Consider the following 17,497-nt stretch of genomic DNA (forward strand, 5'->3'; position numbering starts at 1 on the left):
GCATTTCAAATGGCCATTGTGATAAGATTTTCGTAAATGAGGCAAGGACCTTACTGCATTGTAGGGTGGTGGCCGTGTTGATGAGAAGGAAGCATAAAATGGAATTTAAAGACTGTTAGTCGAAACAAAAAGCAGTGGCCTTCGTAGAAAAGGACTGAGACTTATACGCAGGTGGCTATTAGTAAAGGTTTAACTGACTGTGAGTTCTAAATTGGAAGAAAACTTACCATATTGAGACTAAGTAGCGCAGATCAACGATCAACGATTTGCAAACGTTTCTTAAGTAGCTCCTTCCGTGAAAGAGACGCTGATGTGAATGCGCGCTTCACCCAGTACAGTTCTTATATTGGTCGTGTTTTAAAAGACATCCAACATATAACAGACCAAATTAATGACGCCAATAGGGCCATTTATGAGAAAAGGTCAACACGTGTCTTACATAATACACATCTTACGTAAGAATTAAGGGAATGTTGCATTTTTAAATACTTTATTATTCATCGGCGTCACAGTTTTTTGCTGATTTTGGGGCTCATTTTGTTGAAACTCAAGCACGCTTCCAACCGACCTGTTTATTTTCGTGAACCTTCCCTGCTTACAAGGCAGTACTAAAAATATCCTCCCGTATCACATTTCAACCTTAAGGTCGAATATAGTTAATCTAGGGACTGGTTATGAAACCCTGAGAATTTCAAAAGGAGGAACAATACAGTCAGTGGACCTGTTATTCCATAATGACGTAGCTTCATCAGCAGTCTTTCATGTGGCACTTTATCAAAGGCCTGTAGTAAAGCCGGTACGTTGACAAAATCAAAATTTGCAAATTATTCTACTGTATATTAATTATAGATAAGAATAGCTAGATGATCGAGATGCTTAATTCTTTCATGCATACAGTGTAGTTGACAGCAGTTGCATTTCGGTTGAATGCTTGTGGCGAAAGCCATGATGGTCATCATGCAACCACAATGAATACATCTATATCTACATTTTAAGGACGGTACAAGTACTAATTAAAGATATTTTTTCCCCGGTGTGTGATTAGGCAGGAAATGTCGATCTTAACAAGTGTTATTGAAATCCAAAAAGAAAATTGGGGGTAACCACGCAATTTTCAAAGATAATTCATGAATAATATTTGTAACAAGCTTTAAAATACAAAGCAATGTATGGCGTTCTTTCTCAAATTGAAGCTTGATGATCTCTCAAAAATGCATGGTTACCCCCAATTTTCTTTTGGATACCAAGAGTACTTATTAAGATCTACTTTCTCCAGATAGTTTTAAACCGCGCAAAAATATCCATGTATTTACTATTAGTAAGTATCGGCGATAGGAAATCCGAGTATCTGGAGATGAGCAGAACGTATGCGCAATAACAATAGTTGGCACCGTCCTTAAACCACTCGGCAAAGTCCATTTTTTACTTATGGCTGTTTCTGCTTAGGTGACCTCATACACCACATGCCTTTTTAGAGACATCACCGCCAAGCCGGCTACTTCTGCTAGAGAGAACACAGAGAAGAGGACTGAACCACAACACTGGTACTCTTCGTGCCCCAGGGAATTTCTGTAAGCTTCCCACATAGTATAGGAGTTATTTGCGAGACGGCCGGGCCTACGGTTTACAGGCCTTATCCGAGAATACTTCATAATACTTCATAATATGGCTATGGATTTCATGTTATATGTGTACATTGTTGTGAAACTCACTTTCTTCATCCTCACAGAGGTTGCCATTCGGATCTTCATTGACCTTCATTGCGTACATCACTACCAGTACGACAGTCCATACAGCACGGGGAGAGGTCGATCGATTTCGGTTTGTCTCTTTCTGCGAGCAGAGGGTAACAAAAACAATGGTTGATAAATGGGAGTCCCAAAGATTTCACCTTACTCACTCGTGCACAAATTCGAGTCTTGTTGAGCTGTTCAAGTAAAAAAACAGGAAGTTAATACCATTCGCTCTTGAGTGCCCAACAACCGGAAACGGACGTCACTAATCCCTTTCCGGTCCAGGATGGTATAACATAAAAAGACAAGAGTTTACAAGTTTGTACAAGGACCTGTTGCACATCACGATTTCCTATTGAAATAATTAAGGTAAACGGTTACCTGTTTGTAATGCAAGGACCGAATACAATAGCGGACTACGAAAGACAAATGGCAGCAGCGGTCAAATGGCATATGGACTGACGGAGCGAATGCAAACCTGTATAGGCCATTTCGGAATTGCGCAAGAAAGTGAGCGAGTTTCAAATTTGAACCAATCGATAAATTGACACCATCACAAGAAAGATAACATTGCAATTAGCCATCTTTCCAAGTTTGATGCGTTCGATTGACCCTATTCCAGAATAAGAATACGTGGAGTGATGATTTAAAACGGTATCTCTGGCGCTTTTGAAGCAGCAAGGATAATACAAATTTGTTTAAAATAGCATTTTAGCAAGTGTTTGATAATATTAATGTAAATCTCCGTAAAAAACGAAGGATTTGTAACTTCTATTCCATGTATTCCTATTCCGGAATAAGGTCAATCGAACGCGCCCTAAGTTTGAAGCTGCGTCCCCCAAAACCATATAAACTCTTACAAAATTTATCAGATTTGGGACAACTGGAAAATCCTGTCATGGCCCTACTATTTGGACATACGTGAGGTGAAAATCACTTATTTGCCTATTCTTATGAATATTACAGAAATCGTAAAAAAATTCAAGAGTTTATATGGTTTTGAGGGCGCAACCTCAAAATTAGAGACGTTTGTATGGATTTGTAACTATGTTTTGAAGTCCGTATAAACCGTCCGTTTCTGTCCGGCCTAAATGCATCAAATTTGGACAGATGGCCAATCCAGAGTTAAGGTTATCTTTCATACGATGCTGTCAATTTATCGATTGGTTCAAATTTGAAACTTGCCCCAGTTCCGTGCGCAATTCCGGTATGGCCTATAGACCAGTATCTTTAACTGCAGCACTATGTAAAGTGATGAGGTATGTCATTATCGGAGTATCATGTATCACCTGGAACATAGTAGCATCCTTTATTTCAATCAACATGGTTTTAGAAACAATCATTCTTGTGAAACTGCTTACCGTTGAAGACCTTGCAAAAAACTTGGATATTGGATCTGAAATTGAACTCCAATTTTTTTACTTCAACAAAGCATTTGACAAGGTACCACACCAGAGATTACTATCTAAACTGAATTATTATAGAAGACAGAGAATTCAAGGAAAATCACTTGCATGGATTAATTCCTGCCTTACTCATAGGACTTAGCGTGTTGTGGCAGATGATGCCTTGTTATATCGACCAAATAATACACCAAATGATAGTGCAGTCTCCTTCAATACATTTCGCCGCTCGTCGCTAGATTGCTTCGATTGTCTTGTTAGCATACTCCAAATTTGGTGTGACAATTAATTGTAACATAAGGTAGACGGTTTCTGTTTTCAGTACAAGGGTATAAATTGCGTTTCACGAAACCAAGTGACTTATTAGATATTTAGTAAGTAAAACACCCAGATGAGGATGGTCTCTTACTGGGGACAACTTCTTGTCATTAATGTATTAAATAATCTGTCAAAATGGATTCCTTCTTTCGCGAGCCGTGGTCTTTGTACCACTTGTGACGTCATCAATTTGAATGTCATCAGATATTCTTGATAAGGAGGTAGTAGAACTAGGCTAGGCCTTTCCGTACAATGGTCAAGTTTAGATATCAAGGACATTCCGACGTCGCAAATCGAAAAAACAACGTTATCAATTTTGGAGCAAAAACGTTGGTAAAATGGTCCACCAAGCCTATAATTGATCAAGGTCCATTTCTAGGCTTCGCCCGTAATTAACATCCAACTTTTCACGACAGCCAGAAAGAACATGCAACGCATAAGGTAGCCAGAGTAAAAGAGGCGAGAAAAAAAGAAAGGAAAGGGGCAACAAAAAAAATTGAGAACGGGAGATGGCGAAAAAAAAAAAGTCCAAATTTTGGCTTATTCACATGCACGGAATTGAAATATTGCTCAATTTCGTACAATTAAATAGGCTTGCGCAGAACGAATCACGATCGAGAATTTTGTTATAGATACGATTAACGTTAAGTCACGAGTAGCAGGTAAAACAACACATATTCGACCCTTGTGTGAAGTTCCTCGAGGACCAACCCAAAACAAAAGAAAATGTCATGAAGATTGAGGCGCTGGCAGACTTATACAACCTGGAGAACGTACATCAGGGTTGCATCGACCTGCTCAAGAATATGAGACTTGAGTCCCTTTCAGAAACTATTCATTTTCGGGACCTCGACAAGGAAAAGACGCAATATTACCTGACACAAAGGATTGAACGATTAGAGACGTTTCTTGACGAGGCATTTCCCCATTTTTTTGGAGTAGTGGCGAGTTTTGTACTCGAAATGTTCGGGAATAGAAAAAACACGCAAACATGATGTGGTGCAGTGAGCATGTCGGAGGGGGTAAATTTTATAGCTATATTTCCATGGAAATGATGGCAAAATGTTCAGGCTGTAGGAGCATGTTAAGATCAATGGTTAGTGGAACCATGAGTATGTGTTTTAATTCGAGAGGAAAATTTCCTCCCCTCCATGGGGGCAACAACCATTTTAGCGACGATCTGTTCTCTGTAATGGAGAATTTTGTCATGTGACTGGGAAAAAAGTGACATTTGATCATGATGAGTAACAGAGAAGCTACTGATTGAGTATTCAGTGCGTATTCAGTAGTACATTCTAATTGGTTCCCCATATTCTCATAAATGAGCATTGAACTATATATTATCTATTGCTACAAGGGTTTACCCGTGTTCAGATGTAACCTTTGCATTTTTTACATTCAAAAAATCACTAAAACACTTTGCAGGTGTTTTTCCTTTGTTGATTAGAGGAAGCTTTACGGCACGACTAAACTCTATCATTATCACAGAATTTTTAATAGATTTGAGTGATTTGAAATTCTCTGAATTTTACGTACTTTGTAGTTTAAGTAGGCCTAAGTATAGTTATGCTATAAGTGAAGCAACATGAGATCCCTGTATGCACGTTTTAGACGGTCGAATTTCTTTAACTGATAGGTTGCCATTTTGAGTCACCATTTGTAATTTTACATGATCACTTCGTTCTCGGACTGGATACTGTCAAACAGAAAAAAAAACAATGAAAACATAATTATTATGAAGACAGTAACAAGAAAAGCCCGAGGGCCCACGGATGGCTGGAATAGATGGCTGAATGGTGAGAAAACCGGGCTTAATGTGAAACAACCACAGTATGGAATCAAAAGAGAGCTGCATTCAGGGTCAGTAATGAAGGTTATAACGAAAATTGGAAATTCCACTTGTTACCATGATAACCCTTACAATGCATCAGTCAAATCCAAGGGCGCGGCACTCCCAGGTTTATCCTAAGCATTTTGATCAAATTCTACACTAAGGTGGCACATAGTCACCAGCAAAATAGTTTGGGCGTCACAGTGTATTAAACTCTCCACCCTCTAAAACAAATTACACTGTAAGTCCCGAATGAAGAAACCTCAGATGTATGATTTTTGTCCATGTAGATTGAAAATCCTTTTGCAATAGTCAAATAGAAGCTAATGGGCATTAGTAATGCTTTATAGTTAGCTGCTACAAGGTAGTATCAACAAGAAATGTGTCATCGAATAACAAATAAAATTTCAAATCAATCTACTCATTTTGTATTTGTTGCAATTAGTCCAATTACTATCAACATAAATGTCCATGGCAAAGTACATCGGTTACTGATAATAACTAATTCATTTTGACAAATTTATTCGCCTGTCTGGAATATGGTTTACTGGCAGGGCAAGGAGTCAAGATGGTTAGATATTACCAAAGGTATTTTTTGGCTTGTTTATGGACCAAGTGTAGCCATGAGAACGAGGCTTCCAAAATGGTAGACACTTTGTCAAAGTCCCTTACATCTTGGCAGCCTCATTCCCATGCATGGTCGTACAGTTTCCTACTCTTTATCACTTTAAGAATTTTCCTCACGCGCTTTCGCTCCCTCGTTGGTTGAGTAATCTTCTTCAACTGGTGTTTTTTTTCGGCTATCTTAGGGTCAGACATTTGCGAGGCAAAAGCAATGCTAGCTATGCTTACAATATGTTTGTATCGTCACTAACGGCCTTTGTTGATAAAGTCATGGCTTCAGTTTAAGAAGCCAAAGCTTAAAAATTAAAACATTCTAAGTTCTAAAATTCTGATAAATGTTTCCACGTTGCAGCTGGTATTACCTCCCGGTGATTTATACGTTTTTGCCCACGACACACCGTCTAATCTTTATCAAAGCGACCTTTTAAATATTCTTTTTTCAACCAGTTCTGATGCCGTGATTCTCCTTTCAGAAAGCTAGGCCCAAAATTGTTACATGAACTAAGGAGCGCAAGTACACAGTCCATGTGCGTTTTCGCTAAAATGTGAGGTTAAGCACGCAATTTCAGATGAAAATACTATTTGAAAGAAATAACTTTGACTTAAGTGTATTAAGACTTAAAAAACAACGAGGTCTTCAGGCTTATCAGTCATCAGCTATCACCACAGATGTTTTAAAGCTCACAATGTAATTAATTGTTAAAGAGAGGTTAGGCTTTCATCAGCGCGTGCCCTCTAATTATACAGAGTCAAGGGCGGGGCGGGGGGAGGGAGGGGACTTCCGACAACAACATGGGTCACTGTTTTTTTCCCAGGTCTTTCCATCCCTAGCCCTTGTAGACTAAGACATTCCAATAGTATATTTGCACGTTGTCGTCATTTGACTACAACTACTAGAGTTCCTTTAGTTTTTTTCTTTATTGTTGAAATTTTGAATTCCCAGTGGGGTTTAAATAACAATTGCCCTAATTAGCTTAAGGAACAGAAAAAGTGAAGGATTCTGGTATAGTTGTAGTCAAATGACGCCATCATGCAAATCGCCTATTGACCTACACTTAAAATCTGAAAGGGATCAAACATGCAGTCATTCCCTCAACTGGTTTGGCTCTTGTATAGAGTTGCCAGGTATTGTGATTGTACAGAATGCTGCAAAGAGCGTTTGAGTAGGAGGCCAATATAGTAAAAGGAGTATTTCCTCCTACGAGATATAGTTACGTCTATTTAGCTTGTAATGCTAGGAGCACTAATCAATTGAGTGAAAGTGTGGTGGTTAGTACATGTACTTTCGTGATGAAATTATCATAGCTTCGCCTTCAGTTGAGATATTTGTTCCAACGTACCATATTTAAACTTCTGCACAACGTTTTCTCCCTTATTCCTTGATGATTCTGCTTGCCAATTCGACTAACATTGAAAACACGGTCATGAGAGCGCGCATATAGTTTATGGTCTATATTAAATGCAAATTGCAAGTTGTCTTTTTATATGCGAAGTTTCCAAGATATCAGCAGTAACAGCGTAGCGTCTTCTAAAAACACAGTCTCCTCCAGACATTGACTTCCTCGCTTAAAATTGTACAAAAATGGTTTTTTGGCCGGGAAAATGTTTTCTTGTGTTACTTTCGTGACTTCTTTCTCGTTATCCAGTTCACTGAACCGAATCAAGCAAGCATTCGTTGCCAGTTTTACCCCACGGAAGGGGGACAGTCCGACTCCCTATAATATATAGAACGTAAGGGGAGGTTCCGCCTGAAAGGTGTACCATTAACAGGCTAGAGGTATATTGAAGGGTAAGTGAGTTTCCCAGGGTGAAAAAAAGGGAAGGGAAAACTGTTATTTAGTTATTTTAAATATGGTATTTATTTCTCGAAAGCAAAACTATTGTCAAATACTTGTGAAAGCCACGAACATTTCACAAGTATTTATTTTTCGGGAAATAAATTATTTTATGTGACTTTTTAGGGTCAGTTGCCAAGTTAGGGCACGGGTAATTATGCTCGATAATTCCAGATTGCTGTCCTCTTTTTTTTAAGTTCTCGGACTAAAGCAGTAAACTTACCAAACACATCCATCGAAGGTATGACGGGTGACCATTCGACTTTGCTGAGAATGGCTGATATAGCTAAGTCAATCATATTTTTTATGCTGTAGTTTCTTTTTGTAGAATAAACGGTTCTCTGGGTAGCCAAAAATGGCATCTACAAGTGTCTGCTTCCACTGTAGATTATGAAAAAGTATAATTAGGCTTAGAGCACAGAGTGCCTTTCAAAATATCTTGCTAAGAGACGTACCAAACGTCCAATTTATCCAAGTATTATTGGCAAAAACGATTTTTTACTTTTCTTTTGTCTACTGTTAGGATATAAAAAGAGTGCCATTTTGTATGGATGGTGGCAGAAGGGTTGCTTTTTCTGTGAACATTGATAAAAATGGCATGTTCAGTAACCCCCCGGAAGTCTTATTCCTTCTGGTTTAAAAAGTAGGGGGCGCTGCCAAGTGTACGTTTTCATTTCTATAAGTGTAAACATTTTGTAATATATTTGTGGCTTTATAAAAGGTGACTGCAAAGTAAAGGTAAAAGAAATATGTAGGTTTAATTTTTAGTTTTTCCCAAAATATACAGTCGAACTTCCCATAAGCGACCACCCAACATGTCGAGCGTAGTTGGTCACTTACGGGGGATGGTCGCTTAACCCTTAGGGGCTAGGTCACGCTATTTTAGTTAATTTTGTTTAATGTTGTTAATTATGAGCTCCAAACGTCAAATTGACAGGGCAAGAGTCGTTCATTTGCAAAATCACGGCCACATAACAACTGAGAATGATTTTCCAGCTGTGTAAATGACATTTTGATATAGACTGTTATAAATTTGAAAAAAGGTGGGCCGACGTTTTTCAAATTTACCCAAATTCAATCCATTTCAATCCTCTCAAGTTTTGTCCATCCATGTCCCTTCTTGGCTTCCCTGTGTTTTGTTAGAGTTTTTCTTTAGTTTTGAACAGTTATTAATAATAAATAAAGAAAACATGAAAATAATGTTGTTGTGACTGTACTTTCTTAATCATTATGATGACGGTAGAATTAAGGTGAAGACTGAAATTTCCCCATGGTACGACGTATGATAGCGTGATCTAGGTTTACTAGTCTCCAGTCTCCTAATGTGAAAGGCGCGGATCCTGTTCCTAGTGTCACGCGATCGAAGGGATTTTTATTTCCGTGTTCCAGTGGTGAAAGAAACACAGAACACGTACTAAAATACCTTTTCGCTTGGTGACGATAAAGTTTTCAATAGTTTATAGCAGAAATGGCATCTAACAGCACCATCGAAAACACAAGCCTTTCAGAAAAGGGAAGCCACGACGAAACTGGTGAGTTTACGATTCACCTCATACTGCTGCATATGCATACTGAAAGATCGGGAAAGAAGCTAAAGGAGCAACCTTAAGATCGGTTATTAACATATCCTGGGTGCCAGAGGGTTTTTTTCTCTTTTCGGGGCGAATCGTTTCGGCGAAGCCGCCATCGAGATCGTGGTAAAAACCTTTTGCCACGACACCGATCGCGGTTTCGCCGCTCACAATATGCTCAGCTTCGCCACGAAAACAAAAAAAAACCCTCTGGCACCCAGGGTATTATTAACAAGGTTTCTTTGCCATTTCAGTCTGTCAAATGCATAAATATTAAATCTACGGTTTGTTCCGAAAATATATACAAAAGTGTGTCATTTGGCTCCACGGTTTGCACGACGATCGACAGGGTGATCAATAGGCCATTTCCGAGCTGCCTCCTCTTCAAAGCGGGTTTAAGTGCGAAGTTTTTGTTATGGTAATTAGTGCTACTTTACATATGAATGAAAACTAATATTCAGAAGAAAAAACGTCGCACTTACACTCGCTTTGAAAAGGAGGCAGCCATGAACTCGGAAATGGCCTATTTAATTTGCGTGCATATGAGTAGAGTATGCAAATTTTTAAATTTAAAAATTCAACATCTATGGGTAAGAAATAAATAATGGTCGTTAAAGTCTTCGTCCTTCTCCATCTTCACACCTCGATTTGCCGCTCAAAAATTAAATATTTTGGTTGGCTTCTGCTGATTATGTACAGACTCTGAAAAGCGAGATCAAATTCACTTGATTGACATTTTCAGTCATATTAACGGCTGCAAATTGTAAAATCTGACAGTTTTCACGCTTGACAAAGATTTGTCCAGATGACGGCACTTTGGAAGTTTGGTACAGCTTTACAAAAGTTTGGTAGGAAGAAAAACACCGTACACACTTGTAGAACGAAACTGATGCAATATATTTTTGCAAAATAAACAAAAACTCACCAAGTGCGTACGGGCTCTAAGTTGGGGATAAAAATGAATGCACGATCTTGTAACTCCGATTTGAGTTATTTTTCCAACCTCTTTCTGTCTGTAGGAGTAGATCAAACAGAAAAGAAGGTGAAGCATTGCTTTTCTGAACCATGGGAAGATAGTGACGTAATTCTTGTGGTGGAGAACGAGACGTTTCATGTTCATCGTCTGATACTGAGTATGAACTCTCCAGTGTTCAAGGCTATGTTCAAATCACAGTTTAAAGAAGCCACGGCCAACGAGATTCCTCTGCCTGAGAAAAATGCCAGTGGTGTTCTGGACTTTCTGAAGATAATTTATGGCTTCCAGTACATCCAAGAGCGGGTGGAAATTACAAGTAAGTATATTAATTTGTTTTCCAGCTGAAGCTAAGCCAATTGGAATCTGGTTACCGGTTGCCGGTAACCGATTCTAGAATATCAGTTACCGTTTGGTGTATATCTAAACATTATTTTTCGATCCAAAACATCAAAGTATCGCTGTCAAAGAAAGTGTCCCATTATTAATTATGTAGAAACAACAAATAACTGAAGCGCTGGAGCAAAAGACAGCGAAAAGAATGATAATTCTCCACTAAAATTAGGCTTGTTCTCACATTCTCTCCCTTGCTCAAGCGTGGGAAGTTTGATCCGTTATAACTTTGCGAAAAATCATTCAAAACCTTTTCTCTTTCCCCAGGGACATAGTTTCATTTCTGCATTAACCCTTTTGAGACCCAATTACGCATATACGCTTAATTAATGGGCGTGCTCTTTGTACCACTTGTGACGTCATCGATTTAAATGTCATCAGATATTTTTGATAAGCAGGTAGTAGAACTAGGCTAGGCCTTTCCGTACAATGGTCAAGTTTAGATATCGGGGACATTCCGACGTCGCAAATAGAAAACCACGTTATTAGTTTTGGTGCAAAAACGTTGGTAAAATGGTCCACCAAGCCTATGATTGATCAAGGTCCATCTCTAGGCTTCGCCCGTAATTAACATCCAACTTTTCACGGCAGCCAGAAAGAACATGCAACGCATAAGGTAGTCAGAGTTAAAAGAGGCGAGAAAAAAAGAAAGTAAAAGGGCAAAACAACAAAATTGAGAACGGGTGATGGCAAAAAAAAAAAGTCCAAATTCTTGCTTATTCGCATGCACGGAATTGAAATATTGCTCAATTTAGTACAAATAGGCGCGCAGAGAACCAATCACGATCGAGAATTTTGTTATAGATACGATTACCTACCTATCATCTAAAATTTATAAATTTCTAATCATAAACGGACTTTTCTTTTCAATGTCTTAGTGGAAAATGTGGAAGATCTTCTAAAGTTAAGTCACGAGTATCAGGTAAAACAACACATATTCGACCCTTGTGTGAAGTTCCTCGAGGACCAACCCAAAACAAAAAAAAACGTCATGAAGATTGAGGCGCTGGCAGACTTATACAATCTGGAGGAGGTACATCAGGGTTGCATCGACCTGCTCAAGAATATGAGACTTGAGTCCCTTTCAGAAACTATTCATTTTCGGGACCTCGACAAGGAAAAGACGCAATATTACCTGACACAAAGGATTGAACGATTAGAGACGTTTCTTGACGAGGCATTTCCCCAGTTTTTTGGAGTAGTGGCGAGTTTTGTACTCGAAATGTTCGGGAATAGAAAAAAACATCCAAACGTGACGTGGTGCAGTGAGCATGTCAGAGAGGGTAAATTTTATAACTATATTTCCATGGAAATGATGGCAAAATGTTCAGGCTGTAGGAGCATGTTAAGGTCAATAGTTAGTGGAACCAAGAGTGGGTTGTTTAATTGGAGAGAAAATATTTTCCCCCCCCTCCATGGGGGCAACCACCATTTTAGTGACGATCTGTTCTCTGTAATGGAGAATTGTGTCATGTTGACTGGGAAAAAAGTGACATTTAATCATAATGTGTAACAGAGAAGCTACTGATTGAGAATTCAGTGCGTATTCATTAGTACATTATAATTGGTTCCTCATATTCTCATAAATGAGCACTGAACTATATATTATCTATTGCTACACGGGTTTATCCGTGCTCAGATGTAACCTTTGCATTTTTTACATTCAAAAAATCACTAAAACACGTTGCAGGTTTTTTTTCTTTCTTGATTAGAGGAAGCTTCACTGCACGACTAAACTCTATCATTATCACAAAATTATTAATAGATTTGAAAGATTTGAAATTCTTTGACTTTTATGTAATTTGTAGTTTAAGTAGGCCTAAGTATAGTTATGCTATAAGTAAAGCAACATGGGATCCCTGTATGCACGTTTTAGACGGTCGAATTTCTTTAACTGATAGGTTGCCATTTTGAGTCGCCATTTGTAATTTTACATGATCACTTCGTTCTCGGACTGGATACTGTCAAACAGAAAAAAAAACAATGAAAACATAATTATTATGAAGACAGTAACAAGAAAAGCCCGAGGGCCCACGGATGGCTGGAATAGATGGCTGAATGGTAGGAAAACCGAGCTTAATGTGAAACAACCACAGTATGGAATCAAAGAGAACTGCATTCAGGGTTAGTAACGAAGGTTGTAAGGAAAATTGGAAATTCCACTTGTTACCATGGTAACCCTTACAATGCCTCAGTCAAATCCAAGGGTGCGGCACTCCCAGGTTAATCTTAAGCATTTTGATCAAATTCTACACTAAGTTGGCTTATAGTCACCAGCAAAACAGTTTGGGCGTCACAGTGTATTAAACTCTCCACCCTCTAAAACAAATTACACTTAAGTCTCGAATGAAGAAACGTCAGATGTATGATTTTTGTCCTTGAGATTCAAAATCCTTTCGTGGTAGTCAAATAGGAGCTAATGGGCATTAGTAATGCGTTATAGTTAGCTGCTACAAGGTAGTATCATTAAGAAATGTGTCATCGAATAACAAATAAACTGATTTCAAATCAATCTACTCATTTTGTATTTGTTGCAATTAGTCCAATTACTATCAACATGAATGTCCATGGCAAAGTACATCGGTTACTGATAATAACTAATTCATTTTGACAAATTTATTCGCCTGTTTGGAATATGGTTTACTGGCAGGGCAAGGAGTCAAGATGGTTAGATCTTACCAAAGGTATTTTTTGGCTTGTTTATGGACCAAGTGTAGCCATGAGAACGAGGCTGCCAACATGGTACACACTTCGTCAAAGTCCCTTACATCTTGGCAGCCTCATTCCCATGCATGGTCGTACAGTTTGCCGTGTTGCATTCAAGTTTCCTGCTCTTTATCACTTTATGAATTTTCCTCACGAGCTTTCGCTCCCTAGTTAGTTGAATAATCTTCTTCAACTGATTTTTTTTTTGGTGGGTGTGGAAGTGTTGCATGCCATCTTAGGGTCAGACATTTGCGAGGCAAAAGCAATGCTAGCTATGCTTACAATATGTTTGTATCGCCACTAACGGCCTTTGTTGATAAAAGTCATGGCTTCAGTTTAAGAAGCCAAAGCTCAAAAATTAAAAAAATCTAAGTTCTAAAATTCTGATAAATGTTTCCACGTTGCAGCTGGTATTACCCCCCCGGTGATTTATACGTTTTTGCCCACGACACACTGTCTTGTCTTTATCAAAACGACTATTTAAATATTCTTTTTTTCAACCAGTTCTGATGCCGTGATTCTCCTTTCAGAAAGGGCCCAAAATTGTTACATGAACTAAGGAGCGCAAGTACACAATCCATGTGCGTTTTCGCTAAAATGTGAGGTTAAGCACGCAATTTCAGATGAAAATACTATTTGAAAGAAAATAACTTTGACTTAAGTGTGTTAACACTTAACAAACAACGAGGTCTTCAGGCTTATCAGTCATCAGCTATCACCACAGATGTTTTAAAGCTCACAATGTAATTAATTGTTAAACAGAGGTTAGGCTTTCAGCGAGTGCCCTCTAGTTATACAGGATAATATGGAGTCAAGGGCGGGGCGGGGGGAGGGAGGGGACTTCCGCCAACAACATGGGTCACTGTTTTTTCCCAGGTCTTTCCATCCCTAGCCCTTGTAGACTAAAACATTCCAATAGCAGATTTGCACGTTGTCGTCATTTGACTACGACTACCAGAGTTCTTCTCGTTTTTTCATTATTATTGAAAATTTGAATTCCCAGTGGGGTTTAAATAACAACTGCCCTGATTAGCTTAAGGAACAGAAAAAGTGAAGGATTCTGGTATATTTGTAGTCAAATGACGCCATCATGCAAATCGCCTATTGATCTACACTTAAAATCTGAAAGGGATCAAACAAGCAGTCACTCCCTCAACTGATTCGCTCTGACGAAGGGCTAACGCTCGAAACGTCAGCTTTTAGAATCTCTGTACGGTGGTCAATTTACATTATCAACTCCGTTGATAAACCAAATTTTTGTATACTACTTCCCCACCGACGCAGCACCACAGTTTCTTTAGAAACTACCCCTTCACTCCCTCAACTGGTTTGGCTCTTGTATAGAGTTGCCAGGTATTGTGATTGTACGGAATCCTGCAAAGAGGGTTAGAGTAGGAGGCCAGACTAGTAAAAGGAGTATTTCCTCCTACGGGACCTGGAGACGAGTTAGATAAGTCACGCGATCGAAGATTACCATTAACGCTCCGTCTTGCACACCAGGGGCGTATTGTTAATGTACTTTGTAGCGTTGAATATTGTCGCAGAAAACCGGCTGGCAGAAAGCGATGTCATACAACTCTCTTGAAACAACTCAGGACATAATGTTTGAATGTTACTATACTCCAGTTTAAGATGACAGCATTGAATTTCTTCTGATTTGAACAACTCGTGTTCGGTTCAATGTAGTCAAAAGACCAGCCTGTAGGAATTTGCTTGCTAACTTTGACGGTAAAGGAGGAAGCGTAAATGTGCGTTGTGCTTTGATGATGATGATGATGGCTCCGTCGATCTCGAGAGACCATGGTTGACTGCGCCCAGGCTTGTCACTTTGTGTTGCAGCGCCGGGTGTGGCTGTAAAGGCCGATGCGGGACCCGCATTGCCTGTTGCATCTGCTGCAGGTAAAGACCGGCTCCTGTCTTCCTGTCTGGGATGGGACTGACTGTAGCAGCTGCTCCTTGCGAAGGCGTTTCTCTTCCCAGCCGCTTGCTCTCCTCTCCTCTGCTTCCTTGAACACTGCTTGTGTGGTGGACCGCCAGCCAGATCGGTCCGAGGCTGCTGTCTCTAGGTCAGAGGGGTTGAACCCACCGGCCTTCAGATCCCGCTTGCACACATCCTTGTAGCGGAGGGCTGGACGTCCTGTGGGTCTGGTGCCAGTGGCCAGCTCCCCAAACAGCATGTCTTTGGGGATGCGGCGGTCAACCATTCGAGTGACATGGCCAAGCCAGCGCAGACGTCTCTGGGTCAGGATGGCAAACATGCTGGGCATCCCTGCCTTGGCCAGGACGTCGATGTTGGTGACGCGGTCTTGCCAGGTGATGCCAAGGAGTCTGCGGAGGCAGCGCATGTGGAAAGCATTCAGCCTGCGTTCCTGGTAGGAGTAGAGGGTCCATGCTTCACTGCCGTAGAGGAGAGTGCTCAGTACCCAGGCCTGGTAGACTCTCATCTTGGTGTTTGTGGTGAGCATGGTGTTGTCCCACACTCTCTTTGTCAGGCGGGCCAATGCTGTTGCTGCCTTGCCAATCGTCGCGTTCAGCTCTGCATCAAGGGAGAGGTTGCTGGAGATGGTGGACCCGAGGTAGGTTAACTTGTCCACCACTTCGAGGGTGTGGTCGCCGATCGAGATGCTCGGGTCGTTGCTGACGTCTTGACCCATGACCTGTGTCTTTTTCAGGCTGATGGTGAGGCCGAACTCTGTACAGCCTTGCATACGGAACCCGCGCCCGCAGTGCGCACGGCAGTCAAAACTGTGCTATCCTGTCAATCATTTTGCCCTTTCACCGGAAACAGTGCATTTCGGTTGTGCGTGTCGAAAGGAAGCGATTAAAGTCTTTATTCGCGAAGTTAACTCAAATAAATACATTATCAATACGGTTTTGCCGTCTTCTTACACTTGATTCGAAAATACCAGCCTGAATTCGTCTTAGATTAGTTAGAAAAAGCACAAATAAAAGCCAAAGCACAACAGCTTACGTTCGAATTCTGCTCGCCGACAACCCAAGTTTGTTGACAAAAAAATTGCCACAAAATGTTTTAAATGGTTTTCTGGCTCTCTATTAATAGCGCTCACGTGCATTTTAAATGGAGTATCGGGAAAGAAAAATTGTCAAGCTGATATTTGTTTCGTATAAACATACCTTTTGAAGTTGCGAAAATTTGTATAAGCACTACAAAACTTTTACTAACCATTGCCCGAAGGAACACCTTTGAGAAGCTGCAAGGAAGCCGCTGATGAATTTTGCACAAAAACCTCGGCCCCTAACACCGGAAAGCCAGACTTGGAAAGTTTTTCAGTGGAAGGCTCACTAAAGAAGAGTTTCTAGAGCTTGCCCTCCCGCAGGTCGCCAGAAAGGTGCAAACAATTAGCTGATTCATGTCTGAAAAGAGTAAGGTCTAGAAGGTGCAGTCAAATTTTGTTTCTTGTATTGAGCAAACATTTATTCAAAACTTTTCCCTCACTCTCAAATAAGAACTTGCTGTGTCTTGCAATTCTACAGTGAATTACTATTAGGCCAATACGAGAATCAACATCAAAGAGGCACTCCCAGGGGTTTGAGGGTAGAAGAAAACATGGCTTATTTGAACTGGGGAACAGAGGAACAATATCAAAATATTTTAGGGAACAAGGGAAGAAAACCAATATTTCAATTTTAGGGATCAAAAGGCTGGGAACAAGTTTCAAAGTAATTTGGGGAACAAGGAAACACAAGATAATATCTAAATGGAACAAGGACTCCTCTCCCCAGGAGGGCCTCATCAAATGTTCTGCCTCTATCCAACAGCTCAAACAAGCTATTCCAACAATTTTTGAATGACCAACAGGAAAAGAAGACTCTCTAAGATAAACAAATTATTTATAATAATTATCACTTTAGCATGCGAAACAATGCTCAGATGCTTATGAGCACCCTCATGCCCATGTTTGTAAAAAAGCACCATGAAGTATTCCTTGCGGCTGGTTTAGGCATTGTTTCATCTTTCAACATCGGGCAAAACCAAATCAATTCCATTCTCAGAGGGCACTGGGGAAAGAGGCTAGAAGAAAAAACTTGCATTAATCCAATTCTTCCAAGGTAATCTTTACAGAATAAGATTGTTGAAGGAACACTTTT

General features: G+C 39.9%; 1 protein-coding gene and 1 pseudogene across 1 annotated transcript; both read left to right on the plus strand.

The window, feature by feature from the left end:
* Window positions 1–3,056: 3,056 nt before the first annotated feature.
* Window positions 3,057–5,010, plus strand: LOC138037008 (uncharacterized; annotated as a pseudogene).
* A 4,088-nt stretch (window positions 5,011–9,098) lies between these two features.
* On the plus strand, window positions 9,099–13,191 carry LOC138039175 (BTB and MATH domain-containing protein 36-like). The gene is made up of 3 exons (XM_068885365.1): window positions 9,099–9,276; window positions 10,335–10,607; window positions 11,560–13,191. The coding sequence occupies exons 1-3, from the start codon at window positions 9,213–9,215 to the stop codon at window positions 12,192–12,194; spliced, it is 972 nt and encodes a 323-aa protein (XP_068741466.1). The 5' UTR covers window positions 9,099–9,212; the 3' UTR covers window positions 12,195–13,191.
* The last annotated feature ends 4,306 nt before the right edge of the window (window positions 13,192–17,497 follow it).

The sequence above is a fragment of the Montipora capricornis genome, chromosome 2 (genome assembly GCF_036669925.1).
Source record: "Montipora capricornis isolate CH-2021 chromosome 2, ASM3666992v2, whole genome shotgun sequence".
Classification (NCBI taxonomy): domain Eukaryota; kingdom Metazoa; phylum Cnidaria; class Anthozoa; order Scleractinia; family Acroporidae; genus Montipora; species Montipora capricornis.